Source organism: Aquarana catesbeiana, linkage group LG10, assembly GCF_042186555.1.
Source record: "Aquarana catesbeiana isolate 2022-GZ linkage group LG10, ASM4218655v1, whole genome shotgun sequence".
NCBI lineage: Eukaryota > Metazoa > Chordata > Amphibia > Anura > Ranidae > Aquarana > Aquarana catesbeiana.
The window spans coordinates 117,867,279-117,890,602 of record NC_133333.1 but is presented as its reverse complement, the minus strand read 5'-3'; the positions used below and the strand labels follow the sequence as shown (position 1 = coordinate 117,890,602).

Sequence of the window (23,324 nt, the reverse complement as noted above, 5' to 3'; positions counted from 1 at the left end):
TTAGCAATACTGAGTTCCCTTTCAGTAGGTGAGAGAAGGACTGCAGTGCACACCAGGCCGCTCTGAGCTCTAGGACGTTCGAACCCGGGACTGGCAGGCATGGATCCCATTTGCCCTGTGCGAGGTTCGAACCGCAGAGGGCTCCCCAGCCCGTCCCGCTGGCATCGGTCGTAACCGTGATCCAGGCGATGGGAGCAATGGAATGACATGTCAGTAAGTTCTTGCGTTGGAGCCACCAGAAGAGGCTGTTTCTCATTGATGATGTCACCCGGATGACCTGATTCTTGTCCCCTGTTTCCCATTGCTGCAGGAACCCTGACTGGAAGGGACGTAATCTCCACAAGGCCCATTTGACCATGGGAGTCGTGGAGACCATCGTGCCAATGATTATTAGACACTGAGAGGCCTTCAGGTGTGAGGCATGTAGAGCCCGAGCAATTCTGTCCCGGACCACCGGAACTTTCTGTAGTGGAAGAGAAATAGTGCTTCTTACAGTGTCGAACTGTGCTCCCAGATATATTAGGCGTTGAGTCGGAATTAGGTGGCTCTTTGCAAGATTCAGAAGCCACCCGAAGCTGGATAGAGCGGAGATCACCCGCTCCCGGTGGGCCAGCAGCCGATCCCTGCTTTGAGATAGAACCAGGAGGTCGTCGAGGTAGTGGTAGAGCCGCACCCCCTTTAACCTTATGAGGGCCACCGTGGCTAAGAGGATCTTTGAGAAGACCCGGGGGGAGGTTGTCAACCCGAAGGGGAGGCAAATAAACTGCAGATGCTCCTGCCCTACTTGGAAACGTAGGTACTTGTGAAGCCGCTCCTCTACTGGGACGTGGAAGTAAGCGTCCTTCAAATCGATGGAAATCATCCAATCGTTTGGCTGAATGGCTTGCTGAATGGTCGACAGAGATTCCATCTTGAACTTTCCTTGCTCTATAAACTCGTTCAGGTAGGTCAGGTCTATGACCGGGCGCCAAGAGCCACTCTTTTTTCGAACTAAGAAAAGGGGAGAATATACCCCCTGAAACCATTCGTCCCTGGGGACATGTACAACTGCTCCTTGAGACTTCAGAAGGTCCACATAGGACAGAAGAGCTTTCCTTTGATCTTCCGACCGGGGAAGAAGAGTGGAGACAAATCTGGGGGGAGGAATATTGGAAAAGGTCCATCTGTGACCTGTTGAAACTGTTCTTATCACCCAAAAGTCCGAGATCGAGGCCACCCAGACGTGCCGGAAGAGGCTTAGCCGTGCCCCTACCCGACCCGCCTGGGCGGGCGTAATCTCAAAAGGACTTTGCCTGCTCACGACCACTGGATGTCTGGCCTTTAGCGGACTTGCGAAAGGAAGCTTGACCTCTGCTCCAGTTCTTTCTGAAGTTCCTGCCGGGCTTGTAAGAGCGAGCTTCCCTGGAGCGCTCTGGGGAACGTCTTCTAAACTGAGGTTTCTTCCGCCCAAGAAGGCGTCTATCCTGGGGAAGGAAGCCCGACTTGCCACCCGTAGCACGTGATATGGCATCATCGAGTTATTGCCAAACAGTGAGGATCCCTCGAAGGGAATTTTACACCAGGCCTGTTTGGAAATAGGGTCAGCAAGCCAAGGACGTAACCATAATGCCCGTTTGGCCGTGACTGACGATAGCATAACTCGCGCCAACAGGCGTATCAAATCAATGGATGCCTCCCCCAAGAAGACTGCCGCTAGCTTTAATTCTGCGGCCGCTGAACTTCCCGCCAGTTCTTCCGAAATTCCCTTAAGGAAGGAATCCACATTTTCCGCCCAAGCCTCCATGGCTTTTGACATGGCTGCCAGAGCAAACGCTGGTTTACAGGCCGTGCCTGCCAACCCATAGATTCTCTTCAGATCCTGGTCAATCCTTCTCTCGAGACCATCCTTGAAGGATACCGTATCCTCCAGGGGAAGAGTGACATGTTTAGCCAGCCGCATCAGGGCAGCGTCTACAAGGGGAGCATTCTCTAGGTATTTCACCTCTTCTGACTTGAAGGGGTACAATCTGGAGGTTTTGTTAACCATAGAGGATTTCCTATCCGTTTTGCTCCATTCCTCATCTATAATATCTTTCAGCTCTGAAAGGAGCGGAACGTTTGAACGTTCTTTTCCGAGGTGTTTGAAGAATTTCTTCTGCTTGGCCGGGGGAGTAGCGGGATCCTCCCATTTAAGGGCCTCTTTGATTGCTTTAATTAAAGGTGACACCATGTTGAAGTCAAAGCCTCCGATTTCCTCTTCCTCCCGAAGATCATCATCTGAGGAATCAAGAGAGGCCGCATAAGGCTGGGACGTGCCCGGGTCTTCACGGGCCTCATCAGCCGGGGGGCCAGACAGTACCGTAGACTGGCTCAGCGTGTGGGGTGAATCCAACTCTTTCAGGGATTGCTGTACCACACGTTTAACTAGAGATTCCAAATGCTGGGTCTCTGTTTCCTTTTCCCTGACCGCCCGGGCATAGCACCGGTCACATAGTGATTTGCCCTCCGGAACTCTTGTTCCACATCCCCAGCAGGCTCTACGATGAGAGCGGCTGTCATGGCGGTGGGAGAGGTGTCTGGAGGAGGAATGAGATCGTCTCCTCTGGTGGTGGTCTCCAGAAGCAGATTCTCGTCTGGATCTTGAAGGAGACTGGCGTTGTGGCCTGGCAAGGTCTTTAACATTCTGGACCGGAATCTGAGGGTCCGATCTAGAAGGGCTGGAAAAAAAAGCACAATAGGGAAGGGAAAATGATGGGACCGTCATCAGAAGACGCATATACCATGCGACTGACCTTCCACCCCTCCCCTCTTAAGCACATACCTTGTGCGAGAGGGCTGGCCACTTAAAGGCGGTGAACTATCCATAATTTGCTTCTTCTATAAGAAGTACGATACAATGCAGCTGGTCTGCAAAAAAGAGAGAAAAAATGGCCTAGATGGGCCAACAAACCAGTAAGAAGGAGTCCGTTGCCCCTAAAGAGTCACAACATCTCATCATATATCAAGGAGAAAATTTATTTATATATATTATATATTTTTTCTTTTTTTTTTTTTTTTTTTTTAATTTATTTTATATTATATTATTTCCTTTTTTTTTTTTTTTTTTTTTTTTTTTAAACTTTGAATATAAAATATATATATTTTTGTTTGTTTTTTTTTTTTTTTTTTACAAGTATATGCATTTTTACATTTCCACGCACAAAGTATACCAAAGTGCTCAAAACACTCACCTAAAGTTGACCAGTGCTGGGCATGGGGAAGACCGCTGCACTCCCGTTCACTGCGAGGGAAATCCCACTGTGAGGGAGTCTCAGAGCGGCATTTAAAGCTCCTCGCCCGTGACGTCACCGCCCATGACGCGCCTGCGCCATGGGTCAGCGATCGTACCGCGCACGCGCGGTTCCAGGGCATTATGCCGTACTGCGCATGCGCGAGCCAAGCCTCGGTCTCGAGGAGGCTATTGCGCATGCGCGAACAGCGAGAACGCCGTACCCGGAAGTAGTGAAGCAGGCTGGAACGCACCAGCGCTCCAGCCGCCATGAGGGGCGGAAAAGGACCCAAAACGACCGGTCTCGCTGATATAGAGACCGGAGATACCTGGGGAAAGACAGGATACATAGAAAACACTGCCATGGAGACAAACATGCTTCCGACCTTGCCAGCCGTTTGGTACGTCCAGAAGTTTTCAGCATACAGAGGCAACCATCCCTCCACCACAAGGGGAAAATCTTCAGCCTCAAACGCTACTCGCCCGCCCGTGGCTGGGCCCTGAGCTGCACCGCAAGAGGTATGCCATAATCCTGGATCCGTCCGACCGGACGTGAACAACTTGAATAGGTCCATTGGAGGAGGACAAAAAAGGAACGCAGTAGCTAGTGGTGAGTACTCTTTTATGGGAATGGGGTCCTATAGCATTGGAGAGGAGGCGGGGTTAACCCCACACGTAGGCTGCCACACGTAGGCTGCCATGGAGTCTGTCAGGAAAACAAGCTTAGGGTGGACCTTCATCAGAGCCAAGCAGCAAATGATCATTCAGCCAAATAAATACCTTTACTTGGGTAGCACAATAAACCAGGAATAAATGGTTAAAAAGAATCCAAAATGTGTAGGTTGGCTTATACAGGGTGCTGGTCAGCCAGTCTTAAAGTTGGCACTCTTGGTTTTTGCCCATCTTTCTGCTCTAAAAAGAGTGTCTCTATGCTGGACTACTGCCAACCAGCCCAAATATATAGTAGAAGCAGCATCTTGTCCCATTTCATCATTTACAGGTTGACCAGATTTAAAAGTTTAAATATAAAAGTGAAATGATGATCCTTTTTATACCCTTTCCTTTTTTCCCTCTATACTGCACACAAATTTGGAGATGTGAATGTAGTGTCTTTAATTTGACAATGGTTATGAATTGTTGTCTACATTGGATATAAGAACCTCATGCAAAATGTGATTATCAGAGCTTTATTAACACAAATAAAGAGTATACACATTGATGTCAGATTACTCAAATTAATGACAGTACTGCAATATTCTCTAATTTATGTTTATTTTTAAATGGTAAACCAAAAAAAAATGATAAACATGTTGGAAAATAAAGGGAAAACTTTTTGAAGGCTTTGTAGACATATTGTATATTTTTTGACACTTCTGACTGTCTAAACTCTTCCGCATGTTTCCAGAAAGGTAATGATAATGATACCACTTTGACAGAAGATATGCCATATTCTTGGAAAGTTTCACGTGAAGATTCTGGGGTTTATGTCTGTAAATCATTTGATGTGGATACTTTATTGGATTTCGAAGAAGAGACCACACTCCATGTCTACTGTAAGTTCAATTATTTGACATATATGCACTGTAGTTTTAATGCTTGGAAAATTGTCTCTTTAATGAATGTTAACATTTATTAATTATGTGACTGGCCACCCCACTCCCCTTGTACATTGCAATTGGTTTAGGTTTGGATTAAACTAATCATTTTTTGTGTATTAATTCTCATAGTCTGAGTTACTGAGGACATTGCAGGGTGTGTGTTTATTTTTCAAATACTTTGTGCTGTAATGTGTCCCTCTTAGACATGTGCAGAACGGAAACATTTGTTTAGTTTCGGAAAGATTAGTTATGTTACTTATTTTGTTTCGGAATTCTTTTCGTTTCGTTTATTCATATTTTACAAAAGTGAGTACACCCCTCACATTTTTGTAAATATTTTATTATATCTTTTCATGTGACAACACTGAAGAAATGACACTTTGCTACAATGTAAAGTAGTGAGTGTACAGCTTGTATAACAGTGTAAATTTGTTGTCCCCTCAAAATAACTCAACACAAGTGAGTACACCCCTAAGTGAAAATGTCCAAATTGGGCCCAAAGTGTCAATATTTTGTGTGGTCACCATTATTTTCCAGCGCTGCCTTAACCCTCTTGGGCATGGAGTTCACCAGAGCTTCACAGGTTGCCACTGGAGTCCTCTTCCACTCCTCCATGACGACATTACGGAGCTGGGGGATGTTAGAGACCTTGCGCTCCTCCACCTTCCGTTTGAGGATGCCCCACAGATGCTCAATAGGATTTAGGTCTGGAGACATGCTTGGCCAGTCCATCACCTTTCCCCCCAGCTTCTTTAGCAAGGCAGTGGTCGTCTTGCAGGTATGTTTGGCATCGTTATCATGTTGGAATACTGCCATGCGTCTCAGTCACCGAAGGGAGGGGATCATGCTCTGCTTCAGTATGTTACAGTACATGTTGGCATTCATGGTTCCCTCAATGGACTGTAGCTCCCCAGTGCTGGCAGCACTAGCCCCAGACCATGACACTACCACCGCCATGCTTGACTGTATGCAAGTCACACTTGTCTTTGTATTCCTCACCTGGTTGCCGCCACACACACTTGACACCATCTGAATCAAATAAGTTTATCTTGGTCTCATCAGACCACAGGGCATGGTTCCAGTAATCCATGTGCTTAGTCTGCTTGTCTTCAGAAAACTGTTTTGCAGGCTTTCTTGTGCATCATCTTTAGAAGAGGCTTCCTTCTAGGACAACAGCCATGCAGACCGATTTGATGCAGTGTGCGGCGTATGGTCTGAGCACTGACAGGCTGACCCCCCCACCCCTTCAACCTCTGCAGCAATGCTGGCAGCACTTATACATCTATTTCCCAAAGACAACCTCTGGGTAAGACGCTGAGCATGTGCACTCAACTTCTTTGGTTGACCATAGCGAGGCCTGTTCTGAGTAGAACATGTCCTGTTAAACCGCTGTATGGTCTTGGCCACCATGCTGCAGCTCAGTTTCAGGGTCTTCGCAATCTTCTTATAGTCTAGACCATCTTTATGTAGAGCAACAATTCTTTTTTTTCCGATCCTCAGAGTTCTTTGCCATGAGGTGCCATGTTAAACTTCCCGTGACCAGTATGAGAGAGTGAGAGCGAATAACAGCAAATTTAACATACCTGCTCCCCATTCACACCTGAGACCTTGTAACACTAATAAGTCACATGACACCGGGGAGGGAAAATGGCTAATTGGGTGCAATTTGGACATTTTTACTTGGGGGTGTACTCACTTTTGTTGCCAGCGGTTTAGACATTAATGGCTGTGTGTTGAGTTATTTTGAGGGAACAGCAAATTTACACTGTTATACAAGCTGTACACTCACTACTTTCAGTGTTGCCAACCGCCCTGTAGATTTACGGACAGCCCATAAATTTAAGCCCATTTTCGGGGTGGCCGTAAATGTCCGTTACGGGCAACGATGCCCGTAAAAAAGATGGCCACGAGCCGACCATTCAACTGCGCATGCGCCGATCTGAAGCCGGCCGGGCTCTGGAAAGCTCGTACACACTTGACCGGGCGGCGCATGCGCAGTAACGCAATGCTGCCGCCTGGCGCCATTCTTAAATGTAAAGTAGCGGCTGTGGCACCCGTTCTCGGCGCGGGGGGCCTCCAAGCCTGTGTAGGGCTTCAGGACAAGGCAGGCGGCTTACACAAGGTTCAGACATGCCTCATTGCTGGATTTTCATGGACTCCACGGATTGTGACACAAGGAGCTCCTGGCAATGACATTGGGCATGCCTGCTGCAGAGGGTGGGACTCCGTGGGAGTGATGAGGATGGACAGCAGTGAGCACAGCACAGTCAGTCACACATGTGAGTGAGTCAGTGAGACTGAGAGCCTGACTGAGGTGAGATAAAAAGATGGTAGAGGAGGACTGGGGGTGAACTGGTGAAGCTGTAAAGGGGACAGAGGAGGACACTGATGTGCTGCCCTGTGGAGAGGTGAAAGGGGCACAGGAGGACACTGTCACACTGATGTACCTCCTGTGTCATGTCCACAGCGGCTGTCCACCTCCTGTGTCAAGTCCGCAGCCTCTGTCCACCTCCTGTGTCATATCCGCAGCCTCTGTCCACCACCTGTGTCATGTCCGCAACCTCTGTCCACCTCCTGTGTCATATCCGCAGCGACTGCCCACCTCTTGTGTCATGTCCGCAACCTCTGTTCACCTCCTGTGTCATATCCGCAGCGACTGTCCACCTCCTGTGTCATGTCTGCAGCCTCTGTCCACCTCCTGTGTCATATCCGCAGCGACTGTCCATCACCTGTGTCATGTCCGCAACCTCTGTCCACCTCCTGTGTCATATCCGAAGCGACTGTCCACCTCCTGTGTCATATCCGCAGCGACTGTCCACCTCCTGTGTCATGTCCGCAACCTCTGTCCACCTCCTGTGTCATGTCCGCACCCTCTGTCCACCTCCTGTGTCATATCCGCAGCGACTGTCCACCTCCTGTGTCATGTCCGCAACCTCTGTTCACCTCCTGTGTCATATCCGCAGCGACTGTCCACCTCCTGTGTCATGTCTGCAGCCTCTGTCCACCTCCTGTGTCATATCCGCAGCGACTGTCCACCACCTGTGTCATGTCCGCAACCTCTGTCCACCTCCTGTGTCATATCCGCAGCGACTGTCCACCTCCTGTGTCATATCCGCAGCCTCTGTCCACCTCCTGTGTCATGTCCGCAGCCTCTGTCCACCTCCTGTGTCATGTCCGCAGCCTCTGTCCACCTCCTGTGTCATGTCCGCAGCCTCTGTCCACCTCCTGTGTCATGTCCGCAGCCTCTGTCCACCTCCTGTGTCATGTCCGCAGCCTCTGTCCACCTCCTGTGTCATGTCCGCAGCCTCTGTCCACCTCCTGTGTCATGTCCGCAGCCTCTGTCCACATCCTGTGTCATGTCCGCAGCCTTTGTCCACCTCCTGTGTCATGTCCGCAGCCTTTGTCCACCTCCTGTGTCATGTCCGCAGCCTCTGTCCACATCCTGTGTCATGTCCGCAGCCTTTGTCCACCTCCTGTGTCATGTCCGCAGCCTCTGTCCACCACCTGTGTCATGTCCGCAGCCTCTGTCCAACTCCTGTGTCATGTCCGCAGCCTCTGTCCACATCCTGTGTCATGTCCGCAGCCTCTGTCCACCTCCTGTGTCATGTCCGCAGCCTCTGTCCAACTCCTGTGTCATGTCCGCAGCCTCTGTCCACCTCCTGTGTCATCTCTGCAGCCTCTGTCCACCTCCTGTGTCATGTCTGCAGCCTCTGTCCACCTCCTGTGGCATGTCTGCAGCCTCTGTCCATCTCCTGTGTCATGTCTGCAGCCTCTGTCCACCTCCTGTGTCATGTTTGCAGCCTCTGTCCACCTCCTGTGTCATGTCTGCAGCCTCTGTCCACCTCCTGTGTCATGTCTGCAGCCTCTGTCCACCCCCTGTGTCATGTCTGAAGCCTCTGTCCACCTCCTGTGTCATGTCTGCAGCCTCTGTCCACCTCCTGTGTCATGTCTGCAGCCTCTGTCCACCTCCTGTGTCATGTCTGCAGCCTCTGTCCACCCCCTGTGTCATGTCTGCAGCCTCTGTCCACCTCCTGTGTCATGTCTGCAGCCTCTGTCCACCTCCTGTGTCATGTCTGCAGCCTCTGTCCACCTCCTGTGTCATGTCCGCAGCCTCTGTCCACCTTCTGTGTCAGTCTGGAGAAAAGTCAAGAGTGGGAACACCGCCGGGATGGATAGGATAAAACCCAGAGCCGCCAACCTGGAGCCATCTGCACTATGCACCTGAAAGGAGGTCAGTGACAGTGCTGCAAGGCCAGTCTGAGTGGGCGGGTTGCTGATGTAAGGTAGGAGTGAATCCAATAATGTAAGGGGGCATTGATACAAAGTTTCCCCCCTATATTAGTAACCCCCTCCCCCCTTACCTTAGTGTATTCACTCTGCGAAAGGTGGTCTCTAGTCACCAGAGTGCCCCCACATCAGAGTTCCTGCCATTCCCCTTTATATAAGAGTATGCAGTATTCCCTCCTTTCAGTGCAAGGGCAATGCTGCAGACCCTGATGCAAGTGGGAACTCTGATATAAGGTGGTCTCCCCCTCCCCCTCAAATCAAGATCTGCAACATTCCCCTTCTTTACATAAGAGTTCCCTTTCACTGTAAGGGGGGATCCTGCAGACTCTGATGTAAGGGGGGACTCTGGCCTGGATGGGTTATAGTGACCTGACCTTCATGTAAATGGAGAAATATGTTTTTTGACTTTTGTTTAGCTTAAACACATTGCTAATAGCACTAGCTATATGTTTATAATGTAAACATTGAAATTTGCACTGTTTAGCACTGAAAACGGCCATTTTAGGTACTTTTTAGCAGTGGCAGTAAAAAATGCAACGCTGTCAGTAAATTTCATGGGTGTTTGCCAGTAAAAAAAAAAAATTGGTGCTGTTTGTAAATTTTGGCGTCCTGCCAATAAATTTCACTTCGGGGGGTTGGCAACACTGACTACTTTACATGGTAGCAAAGTGTCATTTCTTCAGTGTTGTCACATGAAAAGATATAGTAAAGTATTTACAAAAATGTGAGGGGTATACGCACTTTTGTGAGATACTGTATATCTGTTTCTGATTGGTTGTTTGTACTTGTTTTCCTGTCTGGTGCGAGGAACAAGCTAAGGGTCGATAACGAGTGGTAGCAAAATATGGAAAGCAGCAGGGAAGACAGAAGTGAAATACTGGCAAACAGGAAGTACAGAGACATGGCTTAAATCAGGAAGTTCATGGGAGGAGCAAAGCAAAGGAGCAGAAACCCATTCTCATTTATAGAAATTGTTCCAGGAACTGTTCGGGATTCTAGGTAGCTCAGCAAGAAGAGACATTGCCTGACACAGCCGAGGCCCTGTGTTCAGGCCCTGACAAAAGGAAAGACTGAGTAAATAAAGCATAATCCAGTTTGCTGCAGTAGAGGAAGAAAATTCTTCCTGATCCCCCAGGAGGCAGTCGGATATTCCCTGGGTCAACTACCCCTGGTGTTATTACCAATAAATGTTAGTATCCAATTGTATTTTGTGCATTTAGGAATACATCGAGCTCTTTTAAAACAATCTACTGAGCTGGCGAGAACTAGTTCTTGAGGGAGTCTTTTCCACATTTTCACAGCTCTTACAGTGAAGAAGCCTTTCTGTATGTGAATGGTAAATCTCTCTTTCTCTCACCAAGTTCACTATATGGACCACTTATGTTTGTATACACATTGATCATACAGTGGGGACGGAAAGTATTCAGACCCCCTTAAATTTTTCACTCTATATTGCAGCCATTTGCTAAAATCATTTCAGTTCATTTTTTTCCCTCATTAATGTACACACAGCACCCCATATTGACAGAAAAACACAGAATTGTTGACGTTTTTGCAGATCTATTAAAAAAGAAAAACTGAAATATCACATGGTCCTAAGTATTCAGACCCTTTGCTGTGACACTCATATATTTAACTCAGGTGCTGTCCATTTCTTCTGATCATCCTTTAGATGGTTCTACATCTTCATTTTAATCCAGCTGTGTTTGATTATACTGATTGGATTGATTAGGAAAGCCACACACCTGTCTATATAAGACCTTATAGCTCCTTATAGCTGCTTTTAGAGCCTTGAGGCGATTTAGTTCGCATTTGCAGCGCTTTAAAAATCATTCATTCATTCATTCATTCATTCACAGTGCATGTCAGAGCAAATGAGAATCATGAGGTCAAAGGAACTGCTTGAAGAGCAAACAGAATTGTGGCAAGGCACAGATCTGGCCAAGGTTACAAAAAAATTTCTGCTGCACTTAAGGTTCCTAAGAGACAGTGGCCTCCATAATCCTTAAATGGAAGACGTTTGGGACAACCAGAACCCTTCGTAGAGCTGGCCGTCCAGCCAAACTGAGCTATTGGGGGAGAAGAGCCTTGGTGAGAGAGGTAAAGAAGAACCCAAAGATCACTGTGGCTGAGCTCCAGAGATGCAGTTGGGAGATGGGAGAAAGCTATAGAAAGTCAACCATCACTGCAGCCCTCCACCAGTTAGGGCTTTATGGCAGAGTGGCCCGATGGAAGCCTCTCCTCAGTGCAAGATACATGAAAGTCCGCATTGGAGTTTGCTAAAAAACACCTGAAGGACTCCAAGATGGTGAGAAATAAGATTCTCTGGTCTGATGAGACCAAGATAGAACTTTTTGGCCTTAATTCTAAGCGGTATGTGTGGAGAAAACCAGGCACTGCTCATCACCTGTCCAATACAGTCGCAACAGTGAAGCATGGTGGTGGCAGCATCATGCTGTGGGGGTGTTTTTCAGCTGCAGGGACAGGACGATTGGTTGCAATTGAGGGAAAGCTGAATGCGGCCAAGTACAGGGATATCCTGAACGAAAACCTTCTCCAGAGTGCTCAGGACCTCAGACTGGACCGAAGGTTTACCTTCCAACAAGACAATGACCCTAAGCACACAGCTAAAATAACAAAGGAGTGGCTTCACAACAACTCCATGACTGTTCTTGAATGGCCCAGCCAGAGCCCTGACTTAAACCCAATTGAGCATCTCTGGAGAGACCTAAAAATGGCTGTCCACCAACGTTTACCATCCAACCTGACAGAACTGGAGAGGATCTGCAAGGAGGAATGGCAGAGGATCCCCAAATCCAGGTGTGAAAAACTTGTTGCATCTTTCCCAAAAAGACTCATGGCTGTATTAGATCAAAAGGGTGCTTCTACTAAATACTGAGCAAAGGGTCTGGATACTTAGGACCATGTGATATTTCAGTTTTTCTTTTTTAACAAATCTGCAAAAATGTCAACAATTCTGTGTTTCCTGTCAATATGGGGTGCTGTGTGTACATTAATGAGGAAAAAAATGAACTTAAATGATTTTAGCAAATGGCTGCAATATAACAAAGAGTAGAAAAATTAAGGGGGTCTGAATACTTTCTGTCCCCACTGTATCTCCCCTTATTTGCCTCTTCTTAAGAGAAGTCCAGTTCAGCTAATCATTCCTCACAGCTGAGCTCCTCCATGCCTCTTATCAGTTTGGTTGCCCCTCTCTGCACTTTCCCTAGTTCTCTGATATCCTTTTGTGAATTGATGCCCAAACCTGAACTGCATATTACACATGAGGTCTTACTAATGATTAGTAGGGATGGGCTCAGGCGTGTTCGGATCATAGTCCCAACCCACCTAAGCAATCCCAACAGGAAGCAGTCACTGCACACTTCCAATCATAGACATGGAGGCATTTCCTGGCCCACAGCCTCACATACACACTCCCTGACTATGCTGCTCATAATTGGCAGTGTGCAGTGACGGCTTCCTGGCGGGATTGCTCAGGTGGGTTGGGACTAGGGTCCGAACATGCCTAAGCCTATCCCTAATGATTAGTATGGAGGCAAAATGATGTCTCTCTCTCTCTCTGGAGTCTATACCTCTTATAATCGAAGAAAATATTTTGCTAGCTTTGGAAACTGCAGCTTGGCTTTGCATGCGATTATTAAGTATATGATCTACCAGAACACACAATTCCTTCTCAACCATTGACTTCCCCAGTTGTTTTCCTCCTAGAATGTTTGATGCATGCATGTTTTTAGCCCCAAGTACATTTATCAACATTAAACCTTATTTGCCACATAGTTACTCAATTAAATAGTGCATTGAAGTCGGCTTGTAAATTGAAGACGACCTGTAAGGGCATTATTCCACTGTATAGTCTGGTGTCATCTGAAAACACAGAAATTATACTTTTAAGGGTCCCAACACTGAACCTTGAGGTACACCACTGATAACCTTAGACCATTCAGAGCATAAATCATTAATCACTACACACTGAATACAGTCTTCTAGCTAGTTTTTTATCCATTTATAAACTGAATTTTTTAAGCCTGTATACTTTACCTTACATATTAGCCGTGTGTGGGGAACTGTATTAAATGCATTTGCAAAATCCAAGTATACTACGTCCACAGCCACTCCTTCTAAGTTTTTGCTTCCCCCCTCATAAAAAGAATTATGATTTGTTTGACAATGTTGGTCTTTTGTGAATCCGTGCCCACTATTGCTTAAAAGATTATTTTTTAGCAAAAACTATTCTAAGTATTCTATTATGAAACTCTCAAGTATCTTACTGACTATAGAAGTAAAACAAACTGGTCTGTAGTTACTTGGTAAAGACTTTGATCCCATGTTAAATATAGGCACCACATTGGCCTTTTGCCAATCTGGTGGTACTTTGCTAGTCATTAAAGAGTCCCTAAAAATTATTAACAATGGCTTAGAAATAACAAAGCTCAACTCTTTGAGGACCCATGGGTGTAAGCCACCTCATCCAGGTGCTTTATTTACTTTTTTTTTTTTGTCAAAGTGTTTCTGGACCATGTCAATTTTGAGCCATAGTAGTTAATTTAGGGCTGTGTCAATATCATCCCCATTAAGGACGTGAGCTTCCCCATTTTCCTTTGTAAACAGTACACAGAGCTAGGTAAGGTATTATTAGATGTTCCTTCTCATTGTTCCCACTCACCAACTCTGAATTATTTTGTAAAAGGCCTACATGCTCAGACCTGACCTTTTTTTACTATTAATGTATTTGAATAATTTTTGGGGGTTTGTTCTACTATTATTTGCAACCTGTCGTTTGTTTTAAATTTGTGTGGCCTTAATTTCCTTTTTACGTATTCTATTACAGTGTTCCTTCATTTTTATATTTTTTAAATGCTCTTTTCTCATTATCTATAGTTATTTTAACTTATGAGCAACATAAGTTTTGTTTTTTTAGCCTTTTAACCGGTTTCCTACCGGCTCCTGTACTTTTACGTCGGCAGAATGGCATGGCTGCGCAAAGTAACGTACCCGTACGTTACTTTGAATTTGCCGCCGTGTGCGCGCGCCTGCCGCGATCTCCGTGAGTCGGGTCGCGGGTCCCCTGGACTCGATCGCGGCGGGCATACCCGCGATCGCCTCACAGAGAGGGCGAACGGGGAGATGCCATTGTAAACAGCATCTCCCCGTTCTGCCTAGTGACAAGTGTCACTCGATCTCTGCTCCCTGTCATCAGAGCAGAGATCAGTGACGTCTCACACCAGCCCATCCCCCTGACAGTTAGTAATCACTTCCCTAGGACACACTTAACCCCTCCCCGCCCCCTAGTGGTTAACCCCTTCACTGCCAGTGTCATTTATACAGGAATCAGTGCATTTTTATAGCACTGATTGCTGTATAAATGACAATGGTCCCAAAAATGTGTAAAAAATGTCCGACATGTCCGCCATAACGTCGCAGTCACAATAAAAATCGCTGATCGCCGCCATTACTAGTAAAAAAAAAAAAATTAATAAAAATGCCATAAAACTGTCCCCTATTTTGTAAAACGCTATAACTTTTGCGCAAACAAATCAATAAACGCTTATTGCGATTTTTTTTTACCAAAAATATGTAGAAGAATATGTATCGGCCTAAACTGAGGAAAAAAAATGGTTTTTTATATATTTTTTGGGGATAATTATAGCAAAATGTAAAAAATAATGCGTTTTTTTCAAAATTGTCGCTCTTATTTTGTTTATGGCGCAAAAAATAAAAATCGCAGAGATGATCAAATACCACCAAAAGAAAGCTCTATTTGTGGGAAAAAAAGGACGTCAATTTTGTTTCGGAGCCACGTCGCACGACCGCGCAATTGTCAATTAAAGCGACGCAGTGCCAAATCGCAAAAAATGCTCTGGTCAGGAAGGGGGTAAATCCTTCCGGGGCTGAAGTGGTTAAGCGTATTGCCCATGGGAATATGTTTTGCAGTGTGTTTGCATACAGTTGATTTGAAGCATTCCCATTTCTGTTCTGTGTGCTGTAATGACAACATTCCTCTCCAGTCCTAACTACTTATTTAGTTCTGTGAAATTTCAGCTACCTTATGGCTAGTATCCACTAGTGTTGGCCCTCTGGATCACTTTTTAGAGGTCATTTGACAGATGGTGAGGAGACACCCCTAAAAGCATTCACCACCACATTGCAACCATGTGCATTGCCCCCCCCCCCCCCCCCCCCACTAACTGCAAATGTAAATGAGACCTTAGGTAGTAAATAGAGCAGATACTGCTGGTGGTGCTGGTAGATATGGGTACTAGATTCTTATTTTATTAGCAAACCCTTGCTGAAGTAATGTAACAAAACCAGGAGAGCCCACCCTACACTTGGTGAAAAGATCGGGTCAGCTAGGAAGGAGGCTGGAAGTATGTGCACCTCTAACAGCCATTTTGAGAGCTGGTTTTTGGGGATGTTGCAGAGAATACAGCAGCATATTCAATACACATAGCGCTTGGTACACTTGCCATAAGTGAGTTGATATATTTGTTTTTTTATTCATTTCAATAAATAGAATTATGGTATGGTTTTGTTTCCTATATACTATATTATGTGAGTCTGGAGACGAAGTTTGAAGAAAGAAAAATTGTCAGATTGCATCTAGGTCTCAAATACAAAGATTATGTGCTTTTGTGACATACTTTAATTAAAATATCAGTCAACTCTGGTGAGTTGTTCCCACTGTCAGTTGGTGGAGCTTTCTTTTCTGTACTGGGTGGGTGCACAAGAAAAACAGAAGAATGAGCACATGAAATATTCACTGTTTTTTTGGTGGTTGCCAACTTATGGGGTATAGGGGGCCTCAACTGCAGCTCATGACATAACCAAAGGGCTGCACATAAGGCCCCTTTCACATGGGGCGTACTGCGATTAGATCACCAGGGGATCTGTCCACTGATCCCCTGCTGATCTGAGCAGAGCGGGTGGATGACAGGTCTGTGTCTGCTCAGTTTATGCAGAGAAAACATGGACATAGCCCATTCTGCTCTATGGGCGGTCAGATGTAAACAGGCAAGTCCATTCACATCTGCTGGTCCATAGGGGTAAATGGACCTTCTGATCAGGTCTGTCTGAAAAACTGACAGGCAGACCCGATCGGAAAGGTTGTGTGAAAGGGGCCTTATGTTCAATAGATGTAATGATGGAAAGTATTGTGAGAAGTTACGTACATGCTAGAGGAGATGATGTTCAGAGACTGTGGATATGGTGGAGGTTTGGCTGGAGACTGGAAATGTGCTACAGAATGCAGTGGGAGACTGGTGTCAAATGAGACTAGCAGAGATCACTGATGCTACATTTATTACAAATCAACGGTCCCACTCCCACTACAAACTGCTGGGGTCTGAGGGCTGCACAAGATGTGCCAAGGGGTTGCATGTGGTCCTTGAGGACCTGGGGTTTCATGTAGTTCTTGTGACTAAATTTCCCTGCTGAAGATAATGGCCAATAGTCTAGCATACGTTTGATGGCAATGTAACCTACAGTGGTGCTAAATGTTCTCTCAGAAGGACGCTGGAGGGTAGGCACCTGAGCACATTTAGTGCATCCTAGGCCCACTTATTTGCCAAAAGTTATAAATCCTTATCTACTTTCAAATGGCATATAGCTGTCTGTGAAATTAGTGAGAACATGAACCGTCTGTTGCCAGCAGGCCTGACAAGAGGGAGAGACATGATATGCCACAGTTTCGGGGCCCAGGCCTCTGACTGGGGCTTGGGCTGTCCTGGTTTGTACATTTAAAAACTGTACACAAAGCAGGTCATTACCACCCCGAAAACTGAAAATGGAGCCTGCAGCTTTATTTTTACCAGCCTGCAAGTTACACCTTGCAGACTGGTAAGCATCTGCAAATCGAGCACATCATGGACTGGATTACATCTTTAATCTAATTGTTATACAGAAAAATGGAAAAGTGATTTATTCTGTAATCAAGCCCTTATAAACATGTGGCCTTTAAAAATGGTTTTAATATATTTTTAACATATAGACATCCTTATTGATATGTATAATGCCCCCAGCACTGAAAAAAGCTAAAATGCCACAGCTCCCTAATAGTAATAATAATCTAAATCAAGTATTCTTCATGTCAGTGGTTTTGAACCTTTTTAAGACCATGGCCTGGTAAATTCTTCCAAAACATTCCATGCCCCCCATTAGTAAAAAGAAAAGTGTGTGAATACAGACTATGTATTGACATTCCAAAAGATTTTGGATGGGGCTAGGTGCCACTTTGGGGGGATGAATGTTCTGGAGGGGGTTGGGGGACTCTGCAGCAGACTCGGTGGCCTTGTAGGGGATGGGGTTTCTGGAGGGAGCAGGGGGCAGTTGTGAGGGATAGGGTCTCTGAAGTGGGCAGGGAATCTCTTCGGAAGGTTGGGGTTTTGCAGGGGCAGTGTGGAAGACTGAAGGGCAGTGTGGGAGCTGGGGGGCACTGCTGGACATTGTTGGGGGCACCTTGGTGGGCAGGAGGCTTTGCATTAAGCTAGGGAGCACTGCAGGCAACTATGGGAGGTTAGTGGCCCTATGGGAGCTCAGAAGCACTCTGGGATATTTGGGGATCTGTACATGGTCCAGGAAAAAGGAGGCCAAGTTCCAGTGGTTGAGAACCACTGCTCTAACGTAATCCCTAAAACAAGCACAAAGTAAATGCATTGTTTTTTCGTGCATACTTTATTATGGTCCTGAAAAATACTGTATAAATAATGAGGATGTCTGAATGATGGAAGCTCTTGGTAAAGCATACAGGCATTTTCCAGCACAATGCAATTTCTGTTTGCAAATAGGAGAAAGACCATAATGTATTTTATCGAAAAAAGAATTACAGCGGAGACCACAGTTAGCGTTAGCTGTGTGTATAACATATTAAAAACAAGCATTGTGAAAGAGCTGATTTACAGTTTAGTGAGCATTTGTGGTAATTTAACACACACTATAATGTGTGTTACTGTGTGTTGGGCCAGCATAGTCATTATGAATGGGCTACCAACACATGGGCACAGGCAAAAAAAAAAAGAAAATCCCACATGACCCTTTCTTTGCAAAGCAGTGGACTACAACACATGGCACATATTCTATGGTGCAGCTGTGCATTGATCTCTGCCATACAGTGTAAAGTGTATTGATTGCCATTGAAATTAGAACAGGTGCTTTTCATGTTGCCACAATGCACATGTGTGAATAGGGCCCCAAACTGTATTTGAAAAAACAGCAATATTTTTTCAGTTGTTCACTTTTCAATAGTAAAATGTACCAAAGCCTACATTTTTTGACCACCTACAACTTGGTTGACTTGAAATTAATATAATGCTTGGTCTTAGTGGAATGCGAGTCATTGGAAGACAGGGAAATGTCTCAATGTCTATCCTGGTCTTGTGTCTCCTGCCAATATAAAAAGGTTTTATAAGAAATTGTGGGCTCCTGAGGTGTTGTGAAAGCATTTGGACCTTCATAACATTGGTGGTATAAAATGGTGCATGCTAACAATGTATAAAGTCCTTTTAATACGCTGGATACAGATTTGTTTTCAATCTATACTAAATCACTTAGATTGCCACTTGTTTGGTACAAAGTATCTGGTGAAAGAATAAACAATGGATGAAGGAGCACTAATTATCCTTTTGTTTTATAGATTACAGTTGAAGAACATAGTAATCAATTATGTCAGATGGGTAGTATTAAATATTAAAAAGATAACCGTGAACAGCTGTTTAAGGACATGTACAAAGTATTGCCAGGTGCACTGTGTATTCGATACTTAGTTACATTTCCCACAGCAGTTCCATTATTAGCATATGGAGCTACTTGGATAAATGCATTCTTTCCTTTAACCTACTATGATCTGAGAAAAATTGAAAGAAACATGCACTGGGTATCCTATTTTAATACTTGTATATGTATGGAGTCTCAAATAACAAATATACAATATATATATATATATATATATATATATATATATATATATATATATATATATATATATATATATATATATATACAGTATATATATATATACAGTATATATATATTTTTTTTTCTGCTCCTGTTATTGTAATCCAAAAAGTACATGAATTACTTGAACTCTATCCCGAGCACATAAAATACCGGCGGAAAAACAGCCTCTAAAGATGCCCATGTATTATTTTCCTTAAGAAAAATGCACAAACATAAATATAAAAAAAGGCAAATAAATCATTTATAACCCACATTTACAGCACCAACTGTTGATGCAGATAGCCTAGTATCAACAAAAAACAGTTTTGATTTATTTATTTTTTTAGTTTAAGAACTAAATTCAAGGAGTCAAATATATATTCTTTAAGGTATTTTAAAAAATTGCAGTTACCTGCAATCCTATTTCATATAATATTGCATTCATTATCTGCTTGAATTGCAGATCAGACTTAGCCTGGAAGTGACTATACAGACTACTCAAATATAGAAAAAAAGAAATGGAGATACAGTCATGGCCAAAAATACTGGCACCCCTGCATTTCTGTCAATTAATGCACCACTTCGCCTAGAAAAATGTTAGGCATTCTCATGTTTATTTCTTTTGTTTGTACTGGTATGACACAAAAAAATTAGAGAAACAAAAGGCCAAATCTGACACATTCCACACAAAACTCCAAAAATGTGCTGGACAAAATTAGTGGCACCTTCTTAAAATTGTAAGAAATAATTGCATTCCAAGTTTGTGATGCTCCTGTAATTTGTAATTAAACTCGTCTGTAACAATTAACGGGTTCTGACAATATAGGAATCACACCGGCCACCAGGTAAAATGAAAATGTACTCAACCTTTCTGTTATGTGTCTCTGTGTGCCAAATGGAGCATGGAGAAGATAAAGAGCAGCAATGAATTGTTTAATCATGTGCATTGCCCCCCCCCACACTAACTGCAAATGTAAATGAGACCTTAGGTAGTAAATAGAGCAGATACTGCTGGTGGTGCTGGTAGATATGGGTACTAGATTCTTATTTTATTAGCAAACCCTTGCTGAAGTAATGTAACAAAACCAGGAGAGCCCACCCTACAATTGGTGAAAAGATCGGGTCAGCTAGGAAGGAGGCTGGAAGTATGTGCACCTCTAACAGCCATTTTGAGAGCTGGTTTTTGGGGATGTTGCAGAGAATACAGCAGCATATTCAATACACATAGCGCTTGGTACACTTGCCATAAGTGAGTTGATATATTTGTTTTTTTATTAATTTCAATAAATAGAATTATGGTATGGTTTTGTTTCCTATATACTATATTATGTGAGTCTGGAGACGAAGTTTGAAGAAAGAAAATTTGTCAGATTGCATCTAGGTCTCAAATACAAATTATGTGCTTTTGTGACATACTTTAATTAAAATATCAGTCAACTCTGGTGAGTTGTTCCCACTGTCAGTTGGTGGAGCTTTCTTTTCTGTACTGGGTGGGTGCACAAGAAAAACAGAAGAATGAGCACATGAAATATTCACTGTTTTTTTGGTGGTTGCCAACTTATGGGGTATAGGGGGCCTCAACTGCAGCTCATGACATAACCAAAGGGCTGCACATAAGGCCCCTTTCACATGGGGCGTACTGCGATTAGATCACCAGGGGATCTGTCCACTGATCCCCTGCTGATCTGAGCAGAGCGGGTGGATGACAGGTCTGTGTCTGCTCAGTTTATGCAGAGAAAACATGGGATGTTATGTTAGGAGACCCAGGAGGACCCCACTGCTAACACAGAAACATAAAAAAGCCAGATTGGAGTTTGCCAAAACTTACCCAAGGAAGCCAAATCCTTTTGGGAGAATGTGCTGTGGACAGATGTAACAAAATTACAGCTTTTGGTAAAGCCCATCATTCCACTGTTTTCAGAAAAAGGAAATGAGGCCTTTAAAGAAAAGAATACAGTCCCTACAGTCAAACATGGTGGAGGTTCACTAATGTTTTGGGGTTGCTTTGCTGCTTCAGGCACTGGATGTCTTGACCGTGTGCATGGCATTATGAAATCTGAAGACCACCAAAGGATTCTGTGGTGCAATGTAGGGCCCAGTATCAGAAAATTGGGTCTCCCTCAGAGGTCATGGGTCTTATAGCAGGACAATGACCCAAAGCACACATCAAAAAGCACCCAGAAATAGTTTATGACAAAGAGCTGGAGAGAACTGTCCAGCAATGAATCCAGATCTAAATCCCATAGATCACCTGTGGAGAGATCTCAAAAGAGCAGTTGGGAAAAGGAACCTTTCTAATCTAAGAGACCTGGAACTGTTGGTGAAAAAAGATTGGTCCAAAATTCCAGTAGAGAGATGTAAGAAACTCATTGATGGTTACGGGAACCCATTGATTTCAGTTATTTTTCCCAAGGGGTGTGCTACCAAATATTAAATTGAGGCTGCCAATAATTTTGTCCAGTCCATTTTTGGAGTTTTGCGTGGAATGTGTCAGATTTGGCTTTTTGTTTCTGCACATTTTTGTGTCATACCAATACAACCAAAAGAAATAAACATGAGAACGCCTAAACATTTGTAATTGCAACAATTTTCTGGCTGAAGTGGTGGATTATCTGACAGAAATTAAGGGGTGCCAATATGTTTGGCCATGACTGTAGGTGCATGTAATGGCTGCTGAAATGTTGGGTAATAAAAGAGGAAACACTGACACAAAACCATATTTACAGCTATAAAGTCACACATTTGGGGAGCTGGAAGGAGGCAGAGCTGAAAAAAACTTTAAAGCTGAAGTCCAAGAATTCAGCCACTTTCTAAAATGTACTGAATTATCATAGGTTAAGTATAAAGAGGTGCATGCCACCTTGTGGACTTATTTCTTTAAGGCAGCGTCTCATCTATCAGAGTACCAGGAGTTTGAAAGGTGTACTCCCTGTGCTCAATAAAACTGTCAGTTGTAGATAAGAGATCCACAAAGTGGTATAGTTAGCCAGCACATACTATTTGAAAGTGGCTGAATTCCTGAAATTCAGCTGTAGAATGCCAAATATTGTACGAACATAATTCCGGATGCTGCTTAAAGTTTTTTTTTTTTTTTTGAAAAATGCATTTCTGTCTTGCTCATTCAGAGACACAGGAAGTTGTTCACTTTCGGGTTCTATTTCCACCTACAGGAAGATGGGGTGAATGACTTCCTGTGTCCCTCAATGGACTCCAAGAGAAGGATTTATGGTGAGTGCAAACATTGTATTATTTTTAAACAAACTGAAATACTATTTGACAACTAAAATGTTTTTAAAAGTAGCATGCATAATCATTTGGTTAGATGTTCTCACTGTTACTGTAAGCGGTACAATTATCTTCAGGTCTTCAAACATTTATGATATAATGACATTTCTGTTTTTTTTTTTTTCTAGTCCTGGATCCTCCTGTGCTGTCCCCTGAGTCTCCTGTTAATGTTGATCTTCAAAGTAAAATGACGGTTTCCTGTCAAGCGACTGCATCAAATGAAACTGTAGTCCACTGGAAACAAGTTAGTGACTCTCTAGCTTAAAAGCCATCAGTAGCATACAGTGTTCCATTTACCAGTCTTATACTGCTATTGACCAGGCTAATGTACATGTCAAGGCAACAAATCTTTGAACTGAAAATGTATTTTTTATGTCTACTAGGATGGAAATATCATTGCAAATGGGCCTGTGTTAAACCTGGATTTTGTAGATTACAGTGCTGCGGGACTTTACACTTGTGTGGTTGACCTTCCTAATGTTATAGGAATGACTACGAGCAAAGACATAAGTATCGCTGTGCAAGGTAACTGAAGTCGTTATTCGTGATAGATAAATAGATTCATTTGCAGTTTTTTTACATGCATTAGTCACCTCACCTCTTGATAAGGTTTTGTATCAAAGCATTCAGTTTACAAAAATAAATATCTCATTGATGCAGAATTGTTATTTTTTCATATGAAATTTAAATATAAAAAGCCTAGAAAGCCATTATTTTATTTACATGTGGAATGTCTCCTTTTTCTAACCTTTACACATCAGAAAAAGACACTGTTAATGCTAACAGTGGCTGTAGGAGTAAAAACCAATGTGATATCTGTGTGAATTGGCTTTTACATAAAGAATTCCACAAAATCAATAGTATAACATACAGATCCATGTACTAAACCCAGTAGTAAATAAAAATAAATAAATAAACTGAGCAAATTACACATAATAGTTAGTGTTGGGCGAATCGTT

The 23,324-nt window shown here is 43.9% G+C and overlaps 1 protein-coding gene across 1 annotated transcript in view; it reads left to right on the top strand.

The window, feature by feature from the left end:
* The window catches only part of MCAM (melanoma cell adhesion molecule), a 185,652-nt gene that overhangs the window by 119,750 nt on the left and 42,578 nt on the right, over positions 1 to 23,324 (top strand). Inside the window, exons 8-10 of the mRNA XM_073602541.1 lie at positions 4,653 to 4,800; positions 22,494 to 22,609; positions 22,749 to 22,890. Of these exons, the coding sequence (XP_073458642.1) occupies positions 4,653 to 4,800; positions 22,494 to 22,609; positions 22,749 to 22,890 (406 nt within the window). The remainder of the gene's footprint in view (positions 1 to 4,652; positions 4,801 to 22,493; positions 22,610 to 22,748; positions 22,891 to 23,324) is intronic.